We start from the raw sequence: 20,622 nt of genomic DNA on the forward strand, positions 1-20,622 counted from the left end.
GGTGGTGGCACCTGCCCGTCGCTTTGCGTTCTACACCTTATCACCTCCGAGACTGGCGCGCATCTTTCTCCGCGGGCTGCACGCCTTCGTTTTCGAAGATAACTGCCAGATGGCCCTCATGTCTCACGCGTGACGTGACTTGATGCGCTCGTTTGCCTCCGCCACACGCTCGAGGCACTCTAACGCAGCGCCTGCAGAATACCATTCACGGATTTTCTTGCGCAGAACATCAAATAAACGTTTTGTTCACTCTCTCCATACTCAAGACTATTTATCGTCTTTCAACGACATTTACAGTGTAACATGTAGATTCGTGCCAATTTTTCCCCCTTTCTCTTTGACTTGGTCTTCGAAACTGTGTATTACGTTTTTATATTTTCGGAACGAAAAATAAGGATAGTGTCATCAGATACAACCGTTAATTTGGGCTAACTGAGAATTTTGGACTATTTCACGTTACTCACGAATGAACGGAAATCGAGAGTGAAAACAGACGCAGAAGCAAAGGAAGAAAGCATCTGAAGTCATGATATGCAAACGAACACAAATGCTCTAGGTTTACACAGGCACGGTAAGGAGAGCCCACAATATATATCAGGGCCATCCATCACACGGCAGTTATAGTGCACGTCGTGTTTACTTCAAGTACTCCCGTATAGATAATACGGCTCACACAAGCTGCAGAAGACAAATACCAATGCTATTTAAAAGTTATCCGAAAGGTTCCTGTTTTCTGAACAATCGCGATGATCACTTCCTGCACGCCGCTGCATTTTGACGCTGGCAGACAGCCTACAATTTTACGTGGCCACTTACTTAGGTGCAACATCGGAACAATTAAAAACGCAATATTTGAAGGCTACAACCCGGGCTCTTGGTGCAAAGAGCCACTCTTTGCGCATGTTGTGCGCATATGATTGTTACCTATTTATATAGAAACGGAAAAGTTTATTGCATCCTAGCAGAGTAATTCAATAGTTTTCAGACCCTGATACTGGTAACAGCATTTGAGGCGAGTACAAGTGGCCTGTGTAACGAAAATATTTCAGTGTCACATACAAACAAGAGAGCATAGACACAATGTAACTTACAGCACTGCAATACTCTCACTTATGACGGACCACAGAAATAAACAAAGAGAAAAGGAAATACACAAAACACTAAGTTCGAACGGAATCACATGTTACTTGGGAAGAAAAGCAACATTGTTTTTTTTTCTTGCCAGTGACTTTTGAAACAGGAGTAGAGGATAATAAATATTCCCATTCCTCACTTAGAAAAATTGTGTGTACTACCGTGATGAAGGTTTTTAGAAAAAAAAATGATTGACGATTCTGAGTACGATGTACTCTGGGTAAACACTGCTTAATGAGAACACTGAAAGTAGCTACATTGATGCTCTACTGACTTTATCAATTCGCTCAACTAGGCTACCTTTTCGGGAGTTCATGGAGCACGCACTCACTACATGCACAACTTCGGTTACCAGTCAGGTCGACAACCTGAACTAACGCTTTGGACGCATGGTTCTTTACACCAACCACGGCTAGGCTCCTGGGAAACAGAAATGCATCTTTTATTTAACTGAAGCCATAGAGTATGTTGATGCCACTAAAAAAAGAATTATGAGGGGATAAAGAACCCACTTTCACAGCAAGGGACAAGACTCTCGGTGGGGGTCGTGGATGAAAGAAATGTCTGAGGTATACAGCAAGGACAGACAGACAGACACAGAACTTTATTGAGGTCCTGAGGTAGAGCAGCGGGCCGGTCTCACGTCGGAACGCGTAGGCCGAGCCTCACCACCGCGTCGTGAGCCCTCTGGACAGCCCAGACTTGATGTGCAAGTTCTGAGCTCCTGAGCGCAGAGCTCCATTCCTCTTCGGTCATCTGCCGAGAATCGCATGATGAGGGGCACTGCCAGAGCATGTGTTCTAACGTGGATACGGCGCCACAATCTGGGCATGTTGGATTAATGCTTTCAATAAACTGGCTGTGGTAACGAAGACTGGGGTACGACCTGGTTTGAAGCATGCGGAGGGTAGATGCCTGGGCCCTACAAAGTTGCATGTGAGGAAGGGGGAAAATGCTTCTGCCCAGCTGATAATGTTTGGTCACCTCGTTGAAAGTGAGGAGAACATCCCTAAAGACCATTAAGTTGGAGTCTGAAGGTCCAGCAGGCTGCCCAGCACGGTGAGTAAGTTCGCGTGCTCGGGCGTGGGCGATCTCGTTTAGGTTTGCCATGGAGGCCAGATGTGATCCGAGGTGAGCCGGAAACCAAATTATGGCGTGTTCTGAAATATTCCCATTACCTAAGATGCGAGCTACTTCAGCTGATACCGATCCAGATGCGAAGACTCGTACTGCCGCTCGTGAGTCTGTATAGATGTGTTGCCGGGAGACGTCAAGGAGAGCGAGAGCTATGGCTACCTGTTCAGCTTTAGCGGAAGTGGTGTTCCTGATAGACGCGGAGTGAATAACACAACCTGTGTGGTCAACTGCAACGACCGAGAAGTTGGCTGTTCGACCGTATTGCACCGCATCTACGAAGCATGCAGACTCTGGGTTTGCACGAACACTCTTGAGCAGTGCTTCCCCCCTGGCATTCTGCCTGTTCGCATTGTGCTGCGGGTGTACGTTGCGGGGGAATGGAGCGACCATAATGTTGGCCCTTTGCTTCTTTTTGAGAGACTGCCTACGTTCGTCTTCTACCGCACTATACCCTAAGATTGTCAGGATGCTCCTCCCTGCAGCCGAAGAGGAGAGCCTGGCCATCTGAGCCGTATGCTGTGCCTCGATGATCTCTTCCAACGTGTTGTGTATACCCAACTGCACAGGCGTTCCGTACTGGTACCTGAAGGGACCCCTAACACTCTTTTGATGCTCTTGCTGATCAGGAGATTAATCTTGGCCTTTTGATGACTTTGCCAACAGTGCATGGCAGCAACGTAAGTAATGTGGCTTATTAAGAAAGCGTGGGATAGGTTTAGTAAATTGTCCTCTCTCAAGCCACCTCTAGAGTTGGAGACCCTAAGGATAAGCCGAATCATGCTTGCCGTTTTAGGTGTGAGCTTGTTTATGGTCTGTCAATTTGTGCCATTCACCTCTATAGTCGTTCCAAGTACTCTGATTACCTCTACCCTAGGGATGATACGACCAGAGCTGGTGCGAAGCACTATATTTATATCTGGAAGGGGAACCCAGCCTCGAGGCTTTACACCCCTTTTATCAGGTCTGTAAAGCAAAAGTTCCGTTTTGGTTGGAGAGAGTCGTAGTTCAGTGTCACTAAGAAAAGCTTGGGTGTATTCTACAGCCTGTTGGAGTGCCTCTTCTACTCTGCCCTCACTGCCACCCGCGCACCAGAAAGGGATGTCATCGGCGTAAAGGTTATGACATATGCCTTGTGATTGCGAGAGCCTCTTGGAAAACTCATGGAGAGCGATATTGAAGACCACCGAACGCTGTGGCGTACTTTTGGAGCCAAGAACGAAGGCTTCTGATTTAGATCTCCTATCTTAATCATGGCCTTTCTGCTTTTGAGGAAAGAGCTGATGAATGCGTGGAATCTGTGCCCCAAGCCAAAAGTAGAGAGGGAGGAGGTTTTAAAAAGTTGCTGGAGTAGAAATTATCGCCCACGAGTGAAGCCGTGCCGACAGTAAAATGGCGGCAGTGGCAGCCATCTTACTAGGGGCATGATGAGCAGTTGGCCTTCGGCGATTGAGAAGGAGCGTTTTCCTCGCACGCCCAGCGAGTTCAACGTGGCAACCCATTACTGCTCAAATAGTGCTCAAACGCGCCCTCCAGTTACTAGCTTTCTTTAGTAAGCCTCGAACTCAAGACAAATTTTATTGGAGATTAAGTCACCGATACTCGTCTGTATGGGTTATCTCATCAGATACGAATATCTTTAATTTTATGATTAACGTAGCTTATAGACTAACAGGTCAAAGCCCATTCATGTATAAATGAACACCACCAGAAAATAGCATGCTTATGAGATTTTTGCACGGCAAAGGATGGCTTCCCTATTGCTGGCAAGGCATTGCGGGAGCTTCCTCTCCAGCAATTTTTTTAAAACCTCCTTGGTATACAGAGAGGTATTTAGTTTGGAAGAAGGCCCGCCAATCTAACGGTACGATGGCTTGTGTTTCACACGTTAGAATGGAAGTGAGGAGAAAATTACATCTTAGTGGACATGTTCACTGAGACAATGGCGGCGTTGCCATGGTTATGAGGAGCACAGTGTTGTGTAGGGGCGCCAGCTAGTGTGCTTCCGTAGGTCGTGTACCGAACAGTAGTGGATAGTATACATTAATTGCACCGTGTCGTTGGCTACGCGCCGTTCTCACTACGGAGACTGTGGCCAGCAACGTTTACAAATACTCTTGGCAGCCACGGGGTCTCAACAATGTTCGGAACGAGCGCGTATTCACGTCCAGTTCAGTGGATGAAGCAAACGAAGGACTCAAAGTACTCAGCGATATTTTGATAAAGCACATTGACAGAACGAGACCGCGGTGCTACAGTCTGCCCGATGAACGCGTTGCAGGACATTGATGGTTGTGCTGTGCTGTGTTGCTGGTCTGGACAGTAAATGGGAGAGAGAGAGAGACAACTTTATCCCACCTTAAGGAAAAGGACGAGGAGGCGAGAAATCTTACTCGCGGTAAGCCTCCTCTACTACATCATCCAATCTCAGGATAGCAAGGGAATGAAACGTTTGTTCCCCTAAAAGAGAATCGAGGACATCATATATACAGTCTCTTGTGCTATATAGTTACCGTAACATTTTGCTCTTGCTTAAGTAAGTTTCGCTTGTGCTTAAGACGCCATTTATTTTTCAACGCAATAGCGATAAAAGCTCGTTTCGCAGCAATTCTGGTGTCGGCGTCATTGGTTGTGAGCGACAAATTATTATTTTATGCGTGACCGAGAATCCAGAACGATGCAAATAAAATAAATTAAAATACGTCATGCCCGCTGTGCAGAAGTCGCAGCACAGTCACAACGAAATCTGGAAGAGTGGCCTTTCAGAGACTTTTCAAAACACTCATTGGGTAACTACTGCAAGCACACTTGCTTGGTGCCCAATAGGGCATCAATAATAAACGTTTGGCTAGTAGGCCAGCATTCGCTGTGCTATATCTCGTTATTCTTCTGAGAAGCGTGGTATTCGCTAAACACTTGCAAGGAATCGTGTGCCAATTGTTCATGCAGTGTCTGACGACGACAAGGAATTATGGCTGAAGTGGGTATGCGCCACAGTTATTAGGAGAACAATAACAAGCTTTTAAAATGAGTTCGAGCATTAGACGGCCCAATCGTTGGTATATTCGCATTGTGCGAAGACTGGTTGTTCCTTCGCTGTTTCAAAACGCTTTATAGGTCGTATTAACACGATTGCTCTCCCGACATCAAGCCTGCCTAAGGCAAGTCTGCCAAGAAGTCACAAGCGACAACGTAGCTCATGGGTATAATTCTGGGCTGGCACCCAGCGGACGCGTGTTCGAGCCCCATTGTGTCTTTGGTGCTAGGTTTGGTAACAAGTCACAAGTGCCAGCGTAGCTCAGTGGTTGAATGCTTGGCTGGCACCCAGCAGAACTGGGTTTCGAGCCCCACTGTGTCTTTGGTGCTAGGTTTTTGTTGTTTTAATTTCACGCGAAGTGGTTACGGACACCTGCGGCGGTGGCGGCGGCGGCAGACAACTGCGTGTGACTCTAGTTATTATCTCATAAGAACTTTCACTGTAAAAAATTTTGGGTCAGAGTGGGAATCAAACTCTGGTTTTTGGGGTTTGAGTGTGTATCCGAGCTCGAGTCGTTTGCGTGGCAAGCGGACCACACGGCCAGGATTCTGCTTGTGAACACTTTGAAAATAGCTTCCTCCGCTTGGTAATGCAGCGAAAGTAACGCAAGATTTACAAACACACGTGTCCTGTACACATGCTTCACAATGCTACATGAAATATTGCAGTAATAAAGAGTGGTAGAAGCACCCATTGCCATCGGGCGTCAGAGCATGTGATTATCATGACGTCGTGGTTTAAAGCCGGTAATCCACTAAAAAAGGCACACACCCTACTGCGCCTGTTTACTCAAGGCCACGTAGTTTGTGCATAGCAAGTTCGAAAGGTTTCATGCACTAAGTGTTTGAAGCATGGACTAGGAACAAAAGATAGCTATAGCGTTTATCTCCTAAAGGCGAAGCTTTAGGGTACCGTAATTTTTACGGCCACAGTTGCCCGTGGTTTCTAAGATGCTACCCATTACACATAATTTAGCCGTACGCGGAAGCATCGCTGATACAAGCAGTTTCGAACTCGGTACGCACTAGGCACATACATGATATCACTATAGCGTTCAAGTCTTAAGAGAATAATAGCTTAAGAGTCCCCTATTTTTGGTTTACGGTGCTTGCTCTTGGCCCTGCACTCTCGGCATTATAACACACGTGCTAGAGAATCCTTCACACACCTGCAAAGCACACAAGGCCACCATTTGCACAAAGTCGACGCCGCTAGTGCTTTTACGTACACACGGGCATGATGACCGGGCGCTGCGTTAGAAAGACCCAATCCAACCATATGGCATGTTTTGTCCTGTAAAGCCTACTTTGTAGTATGCTGTGATGCGCAACACGAAGACAACTTACGGGCAGAGAGAAAAAAAAAGGAAGAAGTACCTTACTGCAAGATGCAGTCCGACGCAGTCCATTCACCTTAGCTATATCAAATTAGTTAATATGTTTAACCTTAAGTATCATTGCAATGGAATACAACAATATTATCACAAATATTTTTTTCTCTATATATAATCTTTTTCGCATATTTTCACCCTTTTTTTCTCTTCTCTCTCTTCTCCTTTTTATTATTTCTTTATTTTGTTTCACAAATTCTGCTGCACCACGCCTCGTGGCCCATCCCCTGTGGTTGGTTTTGTTATTATTCCAGAAATCATCATCATCATCATCATCAATCATCATCATCATCGTCGTCAGTCTTGTGACGACGCTTATGTAGCTGAAATAGCATTTCCTACATGCACGGTTTCAGGCTTTGGAGGCACAAGTGCCTAATCAAAATTTTATTTCAAAACAATGTTGTAGCAAATGCCCTCGGTCAGGCCCTCCTCCTCTTTCCTATTAATTTACTTCCTATTCTTTTTCGTCATGTCCTTTGTTGCCTCTGAGCAGTGGTTTTCCTGTGGGAAACACGGCCGCACACTGCACGCTTCCTCCGTACCCACATTTCACATCAGTGAAGGTGTAACAGCCTCTCCCTACTAGCTGCGCTTCCTCCCCAGTTTTATGTGCCTCCGTTTACGACTTTATAGCCCCAACTGGTGACTCTCCTCGCACTCGTTCACCTTACAATAATGAATCGAACAGCTAGCAGTTGAGCGATTTCCGCGTCTTTCCTCCCTGCATACCTTCTGTGCTTTTCACTTCATTTGTATCACCTCTAGCTTTACACGTCTTTCTGTTACAGAAAGGCGCGTGTAGTACACGATTACTTGCGGTACCCGTAAGTTCGGGCTACTCCGATGTTGTATGCTCGGTCCCTGTTGCGTCACGTCGAACTTAATTCCTTCCCATGTGCGACGCGAATGCTAAGGTACGAGTAAAACGCACAAGCACTGTCGTGTTTACCTCTATTTGCTTCATTGCCAGTTGTTTAACTATAGTTATGTCTAAAACTAAAGGTACGAGAACTCGATAAATCACTTTTATTTTGTTCAGAAATCTTTCGCACACCCGTCTCCTCTGGTTTCTTATTTTCTCTGTACTTCTCCTATCTCAACACCAACATCTTACTGATGTCATTCAGAGCTTTCCGTACTGGCACGATCATCGTGCCACTATTCATCCAGAGTATCTGCCCGTAATGCTGAGTAAGCACTGGCTTTTCTTCGGCATATAACGAGGAAGAGGGGACTGCGAGATCCCCCGAGGTGTTGCGCCTCTCGCGTGACGCGCGACAACGAAACGCTATCAGGACTCAAGACGTCCCTGTTGTCCGAGCTGCCAAATCCTGGCCTCATTCGCTCCCTGGGAGGAAGCAACAGCTGTTCCGGAGAGAGTGCTCACTGCGGTGAGGTGCCGGAGACCCTGTTAGCGGAGGAGTCAATGAAGGAGGCTTTTCAGAGAAGGCTGAGTGAACGGTGGGGAGGGGGTTAGGGTCTGGGGTTTCGGGCACGAGCGCGCCGAAGAAGGTCCGCAATCGGGGGTGGAGGAGGCCAGAAGCTCTGCGCATAGAAAGCAACAAGGTGGGCCAGCTACGGAGAAGAGAGAGAAAAGCTTGGATCGATCGAAGTCACCTGACCGGAGAGCCACATCGAAGCTCGTAGCCTTTCGAGACCACGGTAGTGGAGGGTGGACCAACTGCGGCGTGAAAGCACACCCTTCGCACCCTTCCGCCGACGTCGCGTCACCTTCCCTTCCGCTCTAGCCGTCGGCATTGCGCTTGCTTGACGCTGTGCCCGGCTGCGTCTACTAGCGATGTAAAAAGGGAAGAAAACGAACGAAGGAGGTGACTGGATTTGGAGATTATAAGATTGTGCCCTAAGTCCCGCTGAAATGACTACGTGGACAGCGCGGTGAGACCGACGGTCTATATAGCTGGCGTACCATATGCAAACCACTTGATCGCCGGTCCGCTGAAGTAATGAATTTTTCTCCGTTTTCTTTCCTTTTTTTCTCGAGAAAGATGTCAAATGAAAGGCAGGGAGGCTAACACGAAGAAAACTATCGGGTTCACTAACCTCCACTGGGGAATGGAAGGGGTAAGCAGGAACAAAAAGGTTAATAAAGGGCAGAACGACACAAAGATTTAATTACATGAAGGAAAGAAACGCACTCTCTCGAAATTCTGATATAATGTGTCGGAGCGAGGAGCTTGATTTCAGGCCAATGCGCCAAATATCTGAAGGCGTGTTTCGCTGGCAGTGACCGAGTAGAGGATTAGTCGTCGGCACGAAGTGACCAAACTCCATGTCACTCACAGACAGCGTTAGAACATATTGCGTACTGAGCCGCTGATGACGAAGCCCAACGCTCTTGAGAGGCTCATTCGCTGCTCATCATCATGATTTCTAGAACCGCGATGCTGCGAAATTTTGTTCGCAGACGCGCAGTACCGTGCACTACACGATGCAGCTGTATACTACACACTGGCTGCCACTGTATATTGCTGTACTGTGCTGTAATGTAGTGTACTGTAATGTACTGTACGGTAATGCACTGTACTGCAGTGACACTAGCTTGGTTACCTGTGCCACTATGGCTGCATTCTGTTGAAAGCAGAATGCAAAAATATGTTATGCAGACCTGAAGATCAAATCTATCTATCTATCTATCTATCTATCTATCTATCTATCTATCTATCTATCTATCTATCTATCTATCTATCTATCTATCTATCTATCTATCTATCTATCTATCTATCTATCTATTTATTGAAACCTTCAATTATATGCTAAACAACTACAGCCGACGCATACATTGGTGCTCAGCGTTACCGTTTTCTCGCGCAACTTTTATATTTATGTATCTACAATGTCACACTGCATATTCGATACAGTATTTATATTTATGTACTTTAGATTTAAGCCTTAGGTAATGGTAGACGAGTCTGGACTATTTATCACTCAAATAAATACTAAACAAAACAGACGAGCTTAATCATCTACCTTTCTTTTCACTCTCCGCCTGTATGTCATCTCCAGTAGTAATCTAACGATTTTACTCATAAGACAGAAAGTTCAGCGGCAGTGTAATTAAAGAATATAAAATTAATGCTTTGCTCCGAGAGATAGCTGCAGGTTCTGAGGAAATGGAGCGGTGTTATAGAAATTATAAGGCCTTTGATTGCAGTCGGTACGTTTTTTTATTGTCTTCAATGCTTCACACTGTCCTTCGCTTGCCCTTTCGTGGTTATGTAGTTGTCGGAACGTTTTGTCTCTGGCACCGAAATATTAAATGCCGAGTGTCTGCCTGAATCGCCATAAGCATTGCAACAGGGCTACATAGTCTAGCAGGCGTTAACCTCCATGTAATCTCAAACCAAGTTTTTTTTCTGTTTTACTTTCCGCCTGCTTTTTCTTATTTATATTCACCGACAAAAGCTGTGCAGGAAGGGGAAAGAGTGTCTGGCCTCGGCTTCTGCATTACCTAAATTGGAAGAGGTCTTAAGGCGCAGCAACGACGGCAAAATAATTTAACGAGAAATGACTGTGATGAAAAACATGAAGTAAAAAAAAACAAAGCGCTTGTGTTCTTCGGCACTCGGAATAAGGGCATCGTGATTAAGGTGGTTAAGATAGGCAGGCGACAGTTCTTTGTACTCAGTAATTACATAGAGCTTTTTTTTGGCAGGCCTTGTTGTTCTCAGAACCATTATTTAGTTCTCCTTACAAAACTGAAGAGAATTGACAGCTGAGAGAGGCGGCTGGTGTCTTTTGAATCTGTGCAGCGTCATGGTCGTACTTGCAGCCGTTTTTCTTAGGCTTTTCAAGCGTGGATGAAAAGGCTGGAAGTTCTGACCTGGTGTCTGTCTGCAACTTTAATATCGCTCGTTCAATCAGTCATTTAATTATTCATTTTGTCAGAAAATAATTTAATCAGTCAATGTGCCCTATAATCAGTGAGTCAGAAAAATCTGTGCTCTTGTAGTTTACCGTAAAATACTCTAAGGTGTCTTAATTACTTTTCTACGAGGAAACAAGTGGTTGACAAACTTAGAGGAATGAAAACACAATTAAAATATTTAACTCTAAGAAGCAGAAATAGGGCAAATATAATCAAAGACGAGAAAATCAATATTCGTTTACTACACATGCAATTCAACCATAGTGACTTTTAAAGGTCACATGGATTATCCCTCCTAAATGAATTCCAGAATTGTGTTGGAATGGGTTTAAGAAACATCGTTAATTTTATCTAGACATGGTCAGATACCGCGATAAACCTCAGTTACGTAGTCTTTTCGTTTCATGGTTGTTGGCGTGTATTTACTTCAGGCACGTGTTCTCCTGTGTTACTATTCGCGCAAAGCAATGAAGACTTAGAGCCGACGTACAGTACAGAGGGCTGAACAAATGTGTGAATAGTTGTCGGTGCGTATGTGCGCCTGCCTTTATATACATCACGTATGTGGTGTTTTGCGTTACTATCCGGGTAAGCTCTCGTCAGCGAATAGCTGAGTGTTACCTAGAGGAAAGGAAAGGAAACAAGGAGGCAGAGGAGGTATTGTATTTGAGAAAGTGACAATATAGTCACAAAGGAATTTCATGATGCCGCAAACACTTATCTATGAGAATGATGTGACACAAACACGAAAGCCGACACAGACTCACAAGAGTCTATTGGCGTTTTTCAAGTTGTTTATTAATACGGAAGTGTTTTATGCGGATGTTCACCAGCACTTCAGCAATGTATTTCCGTCACGGATATGACGTTATTAAAATGGACGCTAACGGTTGAGAGAAAAAAGAAGCCCCGTTGTCGTCGATTGAATCTTCGATCTGTCATGCCGCGACAAGCGCCCGGTGACCTACCCACAAAGCTACCGACGCAGACGCATGATACACCATAAACGCGCTTTATATTTTTCACACGTTCTGTGTTGGAGGGGCTGCAGTCTGTTAGCGGCCAGGGGAAGCAATCTAGCATAACACTTAGTATAGCGCTTTTAAAGAACGATTCGATAACGATGCTGATGAAGCATAGCCGCTGAGATTGAGAATCTCGGAAGCAATGGTTGAATCATTTCGCCAACAGCGAAAAACACTGGCCGCACTAGCATCGCGGAGTCTCCTTTGACGCAGGTGCGTTATTCGCCTTTCGCTTAGTGGTTGCGTGGGATGATAGCTTGTTGTCGGAGTAGTGCAGCTTCAAAGCGCACCAATAGTGCATCTCCACCGCCTATTGTTTTGAGTGTGATTGCACCGACTAATGAAAAATGGGTGCTGCAGAAAGGCAACGATGTTGACCTGAAACATTCTGAAACACAAGTAGTTCCCTGTGCCAGACATGTACCTGCAAAGTAAGTGCTATATATACCCCACGCTTACTCAATGCCGTATGCGTAAGAAAATAGTAAACTTATTAGGTCTATGTATCCTTCGCGATCATGGCACACCACGATACATTACCCGTTGTGTAGTAATTGAACATTGATTTATCAGCATTGGCAATGAAGAAATAATATGCCAAAATGAATAAATAGGGTATTATCGGTTACTACTCATGGTTGCTAACGGTTAGAATAATAATAGTTACTAAATGCTTGTAGTAACAGTAAAAGTAGTAACTGTTACCATTCCCGACATCACTAACTGCGGTTACTACCAGGGTTGTAACATATGAGACAAGCTATTAGTACCCTAAAGTTAGCAAGTACTACTACCTTCTTTTTTTTTCTAAAAGTGTGCTCCTCAGTTTTTCCTATCTGGATAAAAGTTTGCAACTTGTGTTATACCGAGAGCGATTACATATGCAACTTTCAAGAAACGATGCTTGGAAGTTGCCTGGAAAGAAAATGTCATCGGAGCCATGTTTTTGACGTCTACCCTAGAGTTGTTAACCTTTTTCTATGAATTCTAGTTATTTCAAGCCTTCACCCTCTCTTGAGCCACGTTTTTTATGTCTACTCTAGTGATGTTACCCTTTATGAATGGATTCTAGTTACTACGATCTTTTATCCTCTCCTGAAGATTTGCCAATTGGGGTTTCTAACAGACAATGGTAACCCTTGAATATGCGCACGCATAGCCTTGAACATCCTTGAAAACCCCTGTATTTTCGTCATGTAAATGAGCATGAACTCTGAACATGAGACAAACAGTTTTTCTCTCTTTCACTAAACGAGTCTGGTAAGCATGCGTATCAGCCAGTGGCCTCTAACAACTCCGATGTCTTTCGCTGTCCGGTGGCGCGCGCAGGTGTAACCATTTTGCTGTCCCTGACGGTATTCATGCTCCAGCTCGCCGAGACCATGCCTCCGACGTCCGATGCTGTCTCCATAATAGGTGCGCCGGGTTACACCCCGACCCCTGCATGTTCATGGCGGCGGGTCTCTACCGCACTCTGGTTGGTTGGTGGTGATGGTGGTTGTGCTTGTACCATTCGTGTCTAGTTTACTGACGGATGATGTCTCTTTCGGTGCAATGTATTGTCTGTCTACAGTGCAACCATGTCGCTCGTTCATCTTGTTGGTGCTCTCTTGTGTAGTGCTTGTGATGTCAGTTTCTACTTTAGTGGACTGTGATTTTTTTTGTTTTCTTTCTTGCCTGCTATCGGAGTTGGTCATTGTTATGCGCACTGGTTCACAGAGTTAAAGTAGAGCTTAAGCCGTTACTGCTTGTGACTTGAATGTTGAAAAGTCACCTGTATAAGTGCTCAATATATATGGCAAAACAAAATGTGGGGCGAAGATGTGTTGGTTCATGATAACTGAAAGGGGCGGGGAGGGGGGATATACGTGGCATACAAGAAAATGAGACACGGCACGTCGTCTAGCGTCTTTCTTTTCTTGTGGGCCGTGTATGCCCCCCCCCCCCCTTACCAGTTTACCATGAACAATATAAACGGTCACCGCGGAAAAGATTACCGCAATCAATACTCGGCCAGAACTGTCGCTTGTAATAACATTTTTCCGTGGTCACTACTTTCCAAAAGCTAGCTCCATATCAGTGCTCTGCTTTTAAAGAGAATCTGGCAGTACAGAAGGAAGATATTATGATCTAAGTATATCATTAGATGCTATTTCAAAGTAAACAAAATAACCTCTTGCATATGGACACAGACCAAACATGTTCTCTTGGCATAAATTTTCTCAAGGTGCCAAGTTTACAAGGAGTGGCATTTGTATGAGGGCACTGTAGCGCTCACACGCTCATAACTGTCCCAGTTGAAAAAAAAAAGCAAGCTTGTAGGAAGGACATCTGCTGTGCGTTCACCTCGACCAAGGTTTCTCCGAAAAAGAACGGCATCGACTAGGAACTGCCAAGGAAGCTGCCGACGTCGTCAACCGGAGAAGGTGGTAAGCTGTTCGCTGAATGAAGTTCTCCATGGAGTGGTACGTCTCCAAACGTGACCCCTGGTGAAGTTCATAGCAGCGTGCTTAAAAAAGGCGCAACACTTTTTTTTTCTTTCTGCTCGCAGGCGTCACCATTCTGCTCTCGTTGATCGTCTTCATGCTGCTCATTTGCGAAAAAATTCCCGTCACTTCAGACGCTCTGCCTCTCATAGGTGCGGACCCCGTGAAGTGAGGTCGATGACGTCACAAAAAATCCCCTTTCATGTGGTTACGGTTGTTCCTAAAAAATCATATTGAGGAATCAAGAGCGGAAGGCAGTGACAGAGCGAGGACTGACGTAAACTGTAACAAACCCTCGACTCCTACACCTAGTAATAGCCCGTCATATGTAACGAGCCATCAAGTAGCAAGTCTTTTTTTGTCACGGGCTTGGTCCACGCCATTGCGAAAAGTCGAATCTGGTATCGGCCCTTTGAAAAATAGCGGGTTATTTTTGCCTATACCCTCAGTGTAGAATTGTGTTAAGGTACAGTCCAAGGTTGGTACGCACGTTACTAGTACAAACCTTCTTTACACCAAGGCAAGTTTCAGCTCATGAAATCCTCAGTGTCAGAGACTAATGTACAGACGCAGTCACGCATTATTTGATTTCTCGGGCAAAGGTCACGACCATTTGCTTCCGTCATATTTTCTTCGATGTCTAGAAATATAGCTCTGTCATGCCCGTAGAAGCAGCAATATGTTTGCTGCATTCAATTATCAAATAGTTTATCAGCCCGTGCGTCGAACTATGGGAGAGTTAGATTCTCATGAGCGCATTCATAGATAGCTGGGACCATAGGCTTACGCGGGGTCTCTTTCCCGAGGGGCGAAGGCTCACAACAGCGCCCCCCTCCGCCTGCTCCCTGCCATTCCATTATATAGGTCAAAACATGGGTTTGGCTTTCCACCCCCGCCACTCTTAAGGCTGGTGCACACCGGCGACTAGCAGCGGTCGCGCGACCATTCGCGACTGGCGACCAAAAAGCGACTGATGTTCACACCGACAGAGGCTGCATGCGAGCGACCGGAAGTCGCAAAACCGGAGAGTCACGTCCGGATCTCGTTATGAGCGAGAACTCCTGAGACCGGCGCGATCAGCTGATCGCCGCCAGCTGAGTCCGTTCTCGCACAGCGTTCCCAACAGCGTCAAGTTCGATTCAAGCGAAGAACAAGACAATTTCATGGTGCTGATGCACTGTGCCATGGTGTCAGCGCTGGCATCACAGATGCCTCCAAAGAAAAAAAAAGCCGGTAGTGGATGTGACCATCCTTTCGATCGCGGGAATTGACCGGCCATGCAAGCCGCCTACCTTCAGAGCTGCGCTGACACGACGAGGAGTATTTCCGAGAGTCGTACGTATTCAGAAACCATCCTTAAATTTCCCTTGACTTGCCACAGCCTACAATGTAGCACAAATGCGTCTCGAACGTGGATTCTTAAGTCGTTGCCAAGGCATGGAGTACAAACGCCTTCCAACCACGCTGCGTTGAATGCGCTGACAAGTCAAGTTCAAGACAAAAAAAAGTATCCGAAAACGGGGAAAAGACAGTGCACAATTTATTTTCTCTTTACTTTGACGGTGTTTAGCTTCTTGCGAATGCCACCACGTAAATTCGACAATTTGCTCGAGTTGCTGCGGCCCGCCATCTCCAAGCCAAGTATTCCGTGGTGGCCATGGTGCCACAGACCTAGAGGAACGCACTCGTTTGTATCTGGCGGCAGGAAGCCAGCGCAATGAAAAAAAACTTGAGCATCGCTGATTGGTTAAGCAGCTTTGCGACTGCAGTCGCGCGACCAAAAAATCGGTCAAGAAGCGACTGGCCAACGCAGTCGCTTTGCGACCGTTTGCGACCGTTCGCGACTGGTTGCGACCAGTCGCAAATGGTCGCGCGACCGCTGCTAGTCGCCGGTGTGCACCAGCCTTTAGGTATGATGGGTGGCCACCCCATGAGCCCCCCACCCCTTCCCCAGGGCGCACGCCTAAGGCCGGAACCCTCTTACAGACTGCATAGTAAACGACTGTTGCTACTGCTTACGTAGTTCAACGCTTGATAACATGTACATGCAAATTCTTTAATACCGTCAGGGCGACAAGCCTGAAATTCGATACCCTGTTACGAGACCGGTGCTTATAGGCCCTCGCATTGTCCTTGTCTTCCGCTCCGTCAACCGTGCTTCACTCACGATCCCGTTGTGTCCACGCTGCCCTGAAGCATGGCCTCCACTGTGGCCCTCCTCGCTCATGAGTGACTCCCCCTCACCCTGCTTCTGCCACACTCTGCACTCGTGCGCTCTAAATCCAAGTGGAGCTCTAAAGTGACGATGCCAGTTAAAAAAAAAAATGCCGGGATAGCATCGCGAACACCGACTCATTGCGGACCGAGTCTGGTTCTTCGTAACAGCTGAACTCATTTGCACCTGATAGCTCCAAGTTGCCTGACCCGAATGGGAAGGTTGCTTTTCCATTTCACTGTATATCGCCATCAAAACAAAACGTGATAGCCGAGGAGCCCGTGGTAAAAACTCTGTTGCGATAGTTTGACATGGGCACGCAGTGAGACGTCATACCACCCACATACAGATTCAATAAAAGGCAAGCTTAATCATAGCATTCTATAAGCATCGCTATTTCGCCGGTGTCAGTAGTTAGCCCGTGTCACTGAAGGGCGAGTGACCAACGTCCAGCCGCTTCACCCTTCTTCCAATTTTACCAGCATAACTATTGCACCAGTAAGGGTCGACAACGATGTGCAGATTCGCTAATGGCGTCAGAGGTGTCAGATTTGGTCAGGTCACGTGACCCAGCGCACCCGATGTGCAAATAGAGTCTCCTAATTCGATACACCTAGTGTATTTATGAAAGAAATAAGTTCATAATTAAGGGCTCGTTTTCTTTGTCGTAAACAGTATTAAACGGTTCAGAAGCCGGCCAATTCAATGAGTCTGCAGTTCCAATGTCTAAATATGCCATCGTCAGTACTTACGAAGGCAGCAGACTAAATACTTACGATTTGCACGCTTGTCACGTTACCAGTGTCGCTCTCTTGCTGAGAGACCCATACGAGGTGCAAGTTTACAGACATTGGTCGAAGCTGATATGCAGCGTGCCATACGCAGCCCTCGAGCGGCCTTCGTAGTCGCCGCATAATTTTCTGTAAAATAAACGAACTACATTGCTCATCATTACAACCTCAAACCTCGTTTCATCGATATGACGGATGGGTATTACCACCGCTTTGAGAACGTATACACGAACAGACAGGATCGTCTCACCAGAGTACATGCCGTCCGTCAACAAGTGCGATGTCTTTGTAGTATAACGTAACAAACTCCTCGACTCGCCAAACTCCAATGGTCTTTGTGACATCTAGTTGTTACTTCGCGCATAATCTGATTCCAAACTCCATTGCACTATTCTTTACTGCAGTTCGTTCAGTTGGATATGTACCTAGAATACAATACCACAAAAACAAGTGCGAAATCCTGTAAAGCGTACTGTAAAATTTAGGTACATGACAGTGCAGTCTACTCTTCGGTAAGAATAGTTTAGTTATTAATCTTTTTTTGCCAATGACAATGCCAATGACGCACTATTCAGTTAGCTAGCTATACGCGGTACGCCAAGCATACTTATCTATGCGATTGCACCACAACCTCACGCGTCTGGGTAACTCTAACCCGCAGACCAAATCTGCCACTTTCGTCTGATTGATAATATAGCTCACAGTCTTAGAGCTTAAATATTAGGTTCATGCGGTAACCATACACGTGTCCCGAAAAGACTGTGTAGAACGAAATGTACTACAGCAATTGCAACAAAACAAGTATGCAATCCCATTCAGTGAGGTAGACTACAAATTGTCAAAAATTGAGGTCGTAATCAGAGATGCGATTTTTCTTTTTGAGAAGCAAGAAGACGTTGAACGAGGACAGCAACCGGCGTGAAAAGTGCGACAGAGAGCTCAAAATCTGTTCGTTTCTTTTACCACGATTTCGGAGATTTCAGCATTCCCAAAACATCTTTTTTTTTTCTCACCTTCCACTGCTTGGAATATAATGTGCGAGTTTTTTTTTTCCTGGTAGGCTTGAACAGGCTTTTTACAAGTTTTCCACGTGGTTCTCTCTAACAATACATGCGCGCACGTAGACACGCCGTTGAAGCAGATAGAAAAGAAAAAAATGCTGTTGCGTTCACCGTGGAGATCAAAAAGCATTCGTGCTACGTCGTTGATCAACGCCATGCAAATGCGAAAAAATAGTCGAAGCCCGCATAGAAATTTCCGCGCAGAATTTCGCAAATTGCCGTGAGTTATGGCTGCCTCATTCTTCGCCGAGGCGGAAACAGAGGTAATAATGTCGTACAAACGGAACGCGCCAAACCAAACCGACAGAAGCGGAATGCCTCGAAAGCAAGATCAACAAAGACGTGAAGAGATTGAGCGACAATGCGAGTGTAATTAAGAATCACCATATCGGCACAAATGCTGTGGCAAATGATATATCAGTGTGTTGGAAGCGCGTGGCATAAATCTCGTCGATGCTTGAACGACCTGAACGGACGTTTGGATGCGGGTGGCTGCATGCTGCTTTCGCAATGGCAGCCAGCGGCAGTTTGATTCCCGTCTCAGATATTAAGTTTCGACGCTGTGCTGAATGCGAATTCTCGCGGGAACGGATAACAAACATCGTTTAGTGTTCCCAGAGAAATGCGGACCGCAGCGCGCACAAAAGGAAAAAGAACGAAGGTGTATACCTGAAGGTGCGCGCCAAGCTGAAAACATGGCTGGTCTATGTGTGCACAGATGCAGTTAACATTTCTCGTACCACGCACTTCTCAGGCATCCGGCAACCAAAGAGATTGAAAAAAGAAAAAAGCTTCAGTGGAAGCTCTGGCAATGCCCTACCGAAGTCATCGCTTGCCCACTTTTAATCTCGAAAGCATGCTCTTTTCGGGTGGTTCCCACTTGGATATCTGCTGGTTTAACTCAGTTACGGTAAATTATGGGTTAAACATAAAATATAATATCGTTACTTCTCACGAAAGCAACCTAAATAGAACAGTAGCGATGACTCGATGTTCAATGGAATTCCGGAAGACCTAGAGGTTCTATGAGGATGTCAATAACACAGACACAAACTGAGCAGCAGGAGGAAACCCTTTTCTTCGCTAAGCGCTCTGTTTTGCCCCTTCTATAATGGCGACTGGCAGCGCCGTCTTAGCTGGGTATGGCTTCCCTCTTGGAGCATAATTTTCACTTCAGCATTTTTTTTAACTTCTTAGTGGCAACAAGCGGGTATGTCATAGAAGAATAGTGATGTGCTCGCAACAGAAGCACAATACCGCCGATATCTTTACCACTCAGGCGAATATACAGCCATTGTAGAGCACTAAAGTCAAGGTTACGGTAATTTTGTGACTTCCTTTTATATTATCTATTTGTGAGGTTTTCATGTCGCACTATCAAAGCTGATGATGTACGGATAAACAGCAGAGTCTTAATAGGCAACGATTTGGAATTTCAGGTCTTGAGTACAAGTACACGTCTGAACGTCGTTCAGTGCTCGTAGTTTTTAGTTCTCACTCAAGCGGTGCCATGAATAAACGTGTCTTAAAACCAATGCGCAGCATGACCGTTCCGGCCTGTCTGTGGTGCATGGTTTGTTCACTTGTTTGTGGCTTTATTCTTGCCAGTTGGCACGTGGTGTTCACCAGAAATTTGGATGCCGGGTTGGTAAGAGTTAAAAACAGGGTTGTCGTAGCATGAAGCCCCTTGGTTGATGTTGCCTGAATGCTACCATTTTTTTTTCTCATTCTTAAAGTATAATTAAACATAGCATTGATCGGAATACGAAAGTGGATGTGCACATGTGACTTAAATGATGCTAAGTCATTTTACTGGGATGAAAAATGGTATGCCTTGTGTGAATCCATGGCACATGCTTGCCTGGTGTGCATCTTCGAACCGTCTCCTTGATGACGCTGAGCATGCTTGCACGCTTGACTGTATTCTTCGTCGTCACGCACGTTTAGTGTACCTGCACGTCGATAAGTATAAACCATACTTTGCATGCTGCATTTATTTATATGCTGCCATTTAGCGTCCTGTCTTGACCAATACGCCGCTTTTGAATTCTCTCTTCCTCCTATTTTCAGGAACTTATTTTGCCTGCATCATGATCATGGTCGCCTTTTCGGTGGTCATGACCGTGGTGGTCCTGAACTATCATCACAGAAATCAAGAGACGACCGAAATGCCTGCTTTGGTGAGTGCCCTCTCTTCGTCTCCCGATGACAGTGGTATTCCCATTACATCTTGCTCTTGCCGTGTATGTTGTAACGCACACCTATTGGACCTTTTGAATGCCGTGATGGGAGGTACTAGCTTTAAGTGCGTCACTGTACACGTGATCTCTCGTAGCACGGGAGGTCTCGGTAAATTTGTTCTTGGCGGTGACTTATTTCGGCGTTGCGTGGCGTGTGACCTTCCTTGGTGTGCTACAAACAAAGCTAAACGTATATTACGTCATCATGCAATAAATTAGC

At 45.7% G+C, this 20,622-nt stretch overlaps 1 protein-coding gene across 2 annotated transcripts in view; it reads left to right on the top strand.

Annotated features, from left to right (window-relative positions):
- The window catches only part of LOC119181506 (nicotinic acetylcholine receptor alpha6), a 342,354-nt gene that overhangs the window by 305,867 nt on the left and 15,865 nt on the right, over positions 1-20,622 (top strand). Inside the window, exons 7-8 of one of the 2 annotated variants that reach the window (XM_037432764.2) lie at positions 12,939-13,025; positions 20,233-20,342. In XM_037432764.2, the coding sequence (XP_037288661.1) occupies positions 12,939-13,025; positions 20,233-20,342 (197 nt within the window). The remainder of the gene's footprint in view (positions 1-12,938; positions 13,026-20,232; positions 20,343-20,622) is intronic. The other variant, XM_075888955.1, reaches the window with a different exon arrangement.

Source organism: Rhipicephalus microplus, chromosome 3 (genome assembly GCF_043290135.1).
Source record: "Rhipicephalus microplus isolate Deutch F79 chromosome 3, USDA_Rmic, whole genome shotgun sequence".
In the NCBI taxonomy this organism is placed as follows: domain Eukaryota; kingdom Metazoa; phylum Arthropoda; class Arachnida; order Ixodida; family Ixodidae; genus Rhipicephalus; species Rhipicephalus microplus.